Source organism: Pangasianodon hypophthalmus, chromosome 8, assembly GCF_027358585.1.
Source record: "Pangasianodon hypophthalmus isolate fPanHyp1 chromosome 8, fPanHyp1.pri, whole genome shotgun sequence".
Taxonomy (NCBI): Eukaryota; Metazoa; Chordata; class Actinopteri; order Siluriformes; family Pangasiidae; genus Pangasianodon; species Pangasianodon hypophthalmus.
In genome coordinates this window covers 30,252,146-30,259,645 of record NC_069717.1, presented here as the reverse complement: position 1 = coordinate 30,259,645, position 7,500 = coordinate 30,252,146, and the positions used below count along the sequence as shown (strand labels likewise).

General features: G+C 41.1%; 1 protein-coding gene across 1 annotated transcript in view; it reads right to left on the bottom strand.

Moving 5' to 3' along the window:
• The window catches only part of c7a (complement component 7a), a 13,412-nt gene that overhangs the window by 2,562 nt on the left and 3,350 nt on the right, over window positions 1-7,500 (bottom strand). Inside the window, exons 7-16 of the mRNA XM_034306317.2 lie at window positions 7,172-7,315; window positions 6,742-6,985; window positions 4,850-4,966; window positions 3,895-4,061; window positions 3,360-3,588; window positions 2,908-3,079; window positions 2,296-2,383; window positions 1,556-1,688; window positions 1,252-1,440; window positions 498-585 (exon numbers count right to left, since the gene is read on the bottom strand). Coding sequence (XP_034162208.2) covers window positions 498-585; window positions 1,252-1,440; window positions 1,556-1,688; window positions 2,296-2,383; window positions 2,908-3,079; window positions 3,360-3,588; window positions 3,895-4,061; window positions 4,850-4,966; window positions 6,742-6,985; window positions 7,172-7,315 — 1,571 coding nt within the window. The remainder of the gene's footprint in view (window positions 1-497; window positions 586-1,251; window positions 1,441-1,555; window positions 1,689-2,295; window positions 2,384-2,907; window positions 3,080-3,359; window positions 3,589-3,894; window positions 4,062-4,849; window positions 4,967-6,741; window positions 6,986-7,171; window positions 7,316-7,500) is intronic.

The window sequence follows — 7,500 nt, the reverse complement described above, 5'->3', positions numbered from 1 at the left end:
AGGCAAAATGTTTATTAGTGGGTTAGTGTAAATAAATTACTGAACAAGAAGAAGAAGAAGAAGAGCTGCTCCAGATGACCTTAGTTAAAGTTTAATTAATGTGCACATTTAAGTAAATATATACAAGTAATCATAACAGGTTTTGTATAAATAAAAAGGTTAGAAATTTTATTTGTTTCAAGTGCTTTTTATTTATTCTGAAATGTGGAGGGAAGAAGGCCAGGGGGCCTCCAGTATAAACTTTGCCTAGGGCCTCCAAATGTCTAGAACCGGCCCTGGATACCAGTCCTGTGAAAAAAAATTGTACATAAGCCTCAACAATGACCTCTACAAGTGTGTGTGTGTGTGTGTGTGTGTGTGTGTGAGTGTGTGTGTGTGAGTGTGTTTGAATGTGTGTGTGTGTGTGTGTGTGTGTGTGAGTGTGTTTGAATGTGTGTGTGTGTGTGTGTGTGTGTGAGTGTGTTTGAATGTGTGTGTGTGTGTGTGTGTGTTCATACTCGCACTGATAGGGAACTTTACAAACGCATTTATCTTGGGCTCGGTTCTCCCAGGGCTCACACTGCAGCTGAGCTGGAGGTGCAGTGGCTACAGGAAAAGGAAACGATAAACACACACGCATGCACACACACACACACACGCACGCACACACACACACACACACAGTCATTAGGATATAAATGTTGATAATAATCACATTAAATGTAATGAATGAAAGTACAGCGATGTTTAAAAAGATTATTGTGTCTCTCTGTTACTGCAGTGTTATAGTGGGGATTTATGACCTGTGTGTGTTTACACTGTCCAGGTTTATTAAGCTGTTCTGTTTCTCTTATTAGCTTGTAATGATCTTAATCAGTAAGCGCTTTATCCTGCTCGGGGTGGCGGTGGATCCGGAGTCTATCCCGGGAACGCCGTGTGTGATGTAGGATTACAGCCGGGATACACACCAGTTTATCCAGCTCTGATTTAACTTTAATCTCCATATTTCACCTTGTTATGTTTCTAAGACCTTGTTTTACGTTTATATCTCGCTTGTGTTTTAGCTTAGTTTAGTTTCATATTATGAGAAACTCGATTTACCCTGATTTGTGTTTCCGATGTTTGTTCTCCTGGTTGTAATTTACACACTACCGTTCGAACAGGAGCGGCTCTGTTCCAGTTCAGCGCTTTTAACAGTGGACCCTGTCACAAATCCGCTTTACAGAAATCCGGATCTGGATCCAGAACCCTGGTGTTTTATTAGCGTGTTACCTGTAGCACATTTTGTGTCTTTGGGTTCAGGTGACCAGGACAAACCCGAGGTACACAGAATCTCCTCAGGGCCGGTTCTCTGTCTCGCGTCTGTACAGCTCAGCCGGACGGAGTCTCCGATCTTATAGCTCGTTTTCCACAGACTGGGAATCACATCCGGGGAGAGGAGAGGAGGAGCACATGTCGTACCTGACAGGAAGGAAATAATAATAATAACAATAATAACACAGTGTGTTTACATTTTCATTCCTCAAACAAGATTCTATTATTCTTCGAGCTGAAAATCGCATGACTGAAGCAGTACGTTTGCACGCCATCGTGAATTTCCTCCAGCTTTCATCCTCTGTACATTCAGCGATGGGATTTCCAATCAGATGATAACCGTCAATACACGAATATTCGATTTTACTGCCGATTGCATAAAAGTCTCTGGGGTCCTGCAGTGTGAAAAAGACAAACATTGTTTAAAAAAACACAATAAATGTGGTTTACGATGGGAAGAAAAAGGTCCAGTGCTGTTGGGTGTATTCATCTAACGTCTCTTTTTCCCTGGGAATCACAGACATGAGAGTTTTGGGCAAATTTTTCTGAAATCTGTATTTGTTTTGATTTTTTTTAATCTGAAAATCATAACCCATCATTCTGAATCTTTTTAAAGGCGAATCTTTCAGGCAAAAGTTCAAAACAAAGAAAAACAAAGGAAAAGAGACATTTTATTTAATGTGATGTGTATATTAAGTCAAATATACAACATTCGCTTTCAGGTACTTTTTCTTCAACTTCTGAGCTTCACACAGAAGTGTGTGTATATATATACATAAAACATTTGCATTTGTGTTAAAAATTTGCCTTTGTTCAATTTATTTCTATTAATTTCTACATTTGAACAATACTTCAGATTAAAAAACTTTATTACATTATTCTCCTACCCCGTTAGGAACACACACACACACACACACACAGACACACACATAACTAGTTCACCTGCTGCCTAGTTAGCTAGCTTATCATAGCGTGTTCGTCGTAAACAGGATGATCTCTCACCAGTACGAAGCCGTTGAGCAGAGCAGGAGGATTTCTGCAGCTCTTTGTCGGCTCCAGACTTTGATCGAAGCAGTGAGGCTGGATCGTACTGAAAATAATTACAGCTCATTCATTTATCACGAATAGGATGTGTGTTTGAGAAATGAAACTTAAATGAAACTATAAACTTATCTAAATATTTTGTTCACATGCCATTTGCTTTATTGTTGTATATTGTGTCATTTAAATGTTTAAATTTAAAAAACAAAAATGAGTTAACTACAAAAATGTTAAACATGATTTTATCTAATAAATATGGAAATACTCATTAATCAACTATTTTCTATTTTTCTATTATTTACACATTTTCTATACTATAAAATAAATTCTGGATCTAATGATCAGGATGAGATCTAGTCTAAGAGTGCAATAAACAAAATATAGCATTATTAAACCTATTTTTCTAAAATAAAATATAATAATATTTTTTCAAAGGCGTTCTTAAAGGCTACCTGAAATATATATATAAAATAAACTAAGGAGGAAAAAATTTTGGAAGACATTTTGTTAAAAAAGTGTTAATTTCCCTGTGTGTGTGAAGACTTTTGGGACACGCTGTAGTATCATCATCACCGTAGATACTCCAGCTCCTGTTCCTCATCACAGCTCAACGTTTCTGCTGCGCTTCCGATGCAGTTTTTTCCATTGCGTGGTTCAGGACGTGTGCAGGATCGCGTCCGACTGCGACGCCCTTCAGAACAGGAACTCCACTCTGACCAGCAGGACCAACCTCCATCAGTCACACCTACACACACACACACACACACACACACACATACACACACACACACACACACACACACATACACACATATACACATATACACACATACACACACACACACACACACACACACACACACATACACACACATACACACACACACATACACACATATACACTTATACACATAAAAGAAAATGTATTAAAGAGTGATAGAAACAGATTTTTATGATGAACAATGAATTTGTGTGTGTGTGTGTGTATGTGTGTGTGTGTGTGTGTGTGTGTGTGTGTTTTATACCTGGTTGTTCATTCACTGGTGCGCCGTGTTCACATGCGAGTCCCTCCGTTCCCAGTTTACACACACACACACACTCGCCATCCTTCAGCACGGAGAGACCGTTATTCCTGCAGGGACGGCAGCGACACGAGTCTCTTTCCCTCAGGTACGCTTCTGTCGCTCGCTTCAGATGAAGCTTCTTCACGTCAGAGCACGATACTTCCTTCACCAACTCATACACCGGCCGTGTCTGATAAAAACATCATCATCATCATCATCATCATCGTCATCATCATCATCATCGTCATCATCATCATCATCGTCGTCATCATCATCATCGTCATCATCACTGGGTTTCAGTTTGTAGAAAGAGAAACGTGTGGTGGAGCTTCAGCCTTGTTCTTAGCTTTATATGATTTATCACAGGATTAATTATTGTGATAAATCATATAAATATTAATTATTAAGTATTGTGACTGTAAACACATGAGTCACAATCAGGAGTCAATTTATTTGTAATAAATGCTGTATATTTTAATTGATTTGATTTTGTAACCTTGTAGCTGATGAGAACAGGAAAGTTCTTCACGGAACCGGCCCACTTGGAGAACGTGTTCGAGTTTTCTGCTGCGTTATTAACATCCATCGCGTTAAGTTTGGAGATGTAGCCACTGTCTCCTCCGGTCGCTCTCGCCTCCTTCAGTTTCTTTGCGTTATCATTCTCTGTTTTAGACGACAAAAGTGTGTTAATTCTGTTCAAATCTTTTTTTTCCACATAATTCAGTTGAAATGATATTTACACTGCAGAAAGTGCGTGAGTTCGTTCTGATATGAGAATAATAATGTAATGCATTTTTTTTTTAAAGTGTTTAAAATCTATTAGCATGTAATGTGAAGTAAAACGTGACGCTAGTGGATTTTGAGGTTCCTGGTTCATATTATTTACACAACATTTAATAACATTATTAATATTAATATTCTTTAAATTAATATTTATGGTGTAAGAACTACTCAGTTATTCAACCAAATTAGAATTTAATAATATTATATTTAATTTACCATCAGAAAATAGAATTTAGCATTTTTTTGAATTTTGGATTTTGTGGTTTGTGTAAAATCTGAAACAATTTCATTTTTATAATTTACTTATACTTTAGCTAATTTAGATTAATTAATAAAATTAATCCTATCAAATTTTTAAAATGTATTTAATAATTCTAAATTTATTCATATTTTTAAAATGCTAAGTAAATATTAAATACAGCTCCAGAGTTTTAGAGAGGCTTCCTTAAAAATATTGAAAGTCAATATCAGTAAAAAATTTACTCTGAAATTAAAATAAGTGTCAAAAATAATAACGTTTAAACACATTTCTGGATTCAAACTCAAATCTGTAATTTCATAATTCTACCTAGAAGAGATCGTTTCAGTTTGGAAATTAAACTTTACACTTTTGCTAATACGATGCTACAGAAGAATGCTAAGTAGTTCATTTAAATCGAGTGACGTACTGAAGTTGTTTATTATTTCATTAAAATAACTTCTGCACTTTTCAGTCGTCCAAGTGATGAAGAAGAAGACAGTGTGTGTCTTCTTAACACACTCATGAAAATCCCACACATCACGTTCTGTAACACAGAGAGACAGAAAAACAGTTTAACAACACAGACACTGTTTAGAAAAAATAACCTGGGGGTTAGGGTTTAGGGGTTAGGGGTTAAGGGTTAGGGTTTAGGGGTTAGGGTTTAGGGGTTAGGGGTTAGGGGTTAAGGGTTAGGGTTTAGGGGTTAGGGTTTAAGGGTTAGGGTTTAGGGGTTAGGGGTTAGGGGTTAGGGGTTAGGGTTTAGGGGTTAGGGGTTAGGGGTTAGGGTTTAAGGGTTAGGGTTTAGGGGTTAAGGGTTAAGGGTTAGGGTTTAGGGGTTAGGGGTTAGGGTTTAGGGGTTAGGGGTTAGGGGTTAGGGGTTAGGGTTTAAGGGTTAGGGTTTAGGGGTTAGGGGTTAGGGGTTAGGGTTAGGGTTTAGGGTTTAGGGGTTAGGGGTTAGGGGTTAGGGGTTAGGGGTTAAGGGGTTAAGGGGTTAAGGGGTTAGGGGTTAAGGGTTAGGGTTTAGGGGTTAGGGGTTAGGGGTTAGGGGTAGTGAGTGTGGATGAGTGTGGGGAGATGGAAAAGCTTTGAGCTTAGGGAAGTATTACTCTTAAGGGTTGTACTTTAGGGGATTAGGGTGTAACAAAGTGTATAGTATACAGTGTGAGTGTAAGGGGGTTAGGGTGTAAGGGTGTAGGGATTAGGGTGTAGGGGTTAGGGTGTAGGGGTTAGGGATTAGGGTGGAGGAGTTAGGGTGTAGGGGTTAGGGGTTAGGGTGTAGGAATTACGGATTAGGGTGTAGGGGTTAGGGAGTAGAGATTAGAGTGTAGGGGTTAGGGTGTAGGGATTAGGGTGTAGGGATTAGGGAGTAGGGATTAGAGTGTAGGGATTAGGGTTTAGGGATTAGGGAGTAGGGATTAGAGTGTAGGGGTTAGGAAGTAGGGGTTAGGGTATAGGGGTTAGGGTGTAGGGGTTAGGGTGTAGGGATTAGGGTATAGGGGTTTGGGTGTGGGGTGTAGGGATTAGGGTGTAGGGGTTAGGGTGTAGGGGTTAGGGTGTGGGGTGTAGGGATTAGGGTGTAGAGGTTAGGGTGTAGGGAGTAGGAGTTAGGGTGTAGGGTGTAGGGATTAGGGTGTATGGATTAGGGGTTAGGGTGTAGGGGTTAGGGTATAGGGGTTAGAGTGTAGGGGTTAGGGATTAGGGATTAGGGTGTAGAGGTTAGAGTGTAGGGATTAGGGAGTAGGGGTTAGGGTGTAGGGGTTAGGGATTAGGGTGTAGGGATTAGGGAGTAGGGGGTTAGGGTGTAGGGATTAGGGATTAGGGTGTAGAGATTAGAGTATAGGGGTGTAGAGGTTAGAGTGTAGGGTGTAGGGTGTAGGGATTAGGGATTAGGGTGTAGAGGTTAGAGTGTAGGGATTAGGGAGTAGGGGTTAGGGATTAGGGATTAGGGTGTAGAGGTTAGAGTGTAGGGTGTAGGGTGTAGGGATTAGGGATTAGGGTGTAGAGGTTAGAGTGTAGGGGTGTAGGGGTTAGGGTGTAGGGATTAGGGATTAGGGTGTAGGGATTAGGGTGTAGGGATTAGGGATTAGGGTGTAGGGATTAGGGATTAGGGTGTAGGGATTAGGGTGTAGGGATTAGGGATTAGGGCGTAGGGATTAGGGCGTAGGGATTAGGGTGTAGGGATTAGGGATTAGGGCATAGGGATTAGGGTGTAGGGATTAGGGCGTAGGGATTAGGGTGTAGGGATTAGGGATTAGGGCGTAGGGATTAGGGTGTAGGGATTAGGGATTAGGGCGTAGGGTGTATGAGAGGTGTCCTCACTCTGACTCTCGATAAAGTCTCGGCTGAGGAACAGCAGCGCTCTGAACCGTCCTCCTAACGTTCCCTCAGACACGTAGTGAGTCCCGAACCGCTGCAGCAGCTGGCGGTAGGCGGAGAAGTCGTACACTACAGGAAGTGAGGTCAGAGCTCGCCAGAAGTCCTCAGAGACAGGGAGGTACTGCGGCAGCTGGTTCTGAACACGAGCCACTTCCACATCGCTGCTGATCTCCACCAGCTGCTTCGACTGGAAAAGCAGCAAAACATAAACGCAGTGTGTTAAATGTAACCGTAATAAAAGCACACACACACACACACACACACACACACACACACACACACACAGGTACCAAACAAACACCTGATCGTCCAGCGGCTCGCGCTCCCACAGTGTGTGTGTGTGTGTGTGTGTGTGTGTGTAATCGCACCGTACCTGTATCTTCTGCAGCTCCTGGGTGGAGGTGAAGTGATCGTGTCCACTCGTCGTCCCCGTCGTCGTCTCGCGGTTCTCGATTCTCTTCACGTAGTGCCACGAGCTTTCATAGAACTCGCTCGAGAAATCACTCTTAGCTGTGACCTTAAAGATTAGACAATTTATACATACTGTAAAATATTCTATATTACATTGTGTGTGTGTGTGTGTCTGTGTCTGTGTTTGAGGTTGTGTGTGTGTGTGTGTGTGTTTGAGGCTGTGTGTTTGAGTGTGTGTGTGTTTCAGTGTGTGTGTGTGTGTGTGTGTGTGTGTGTGTGTGTTTCAGGGTG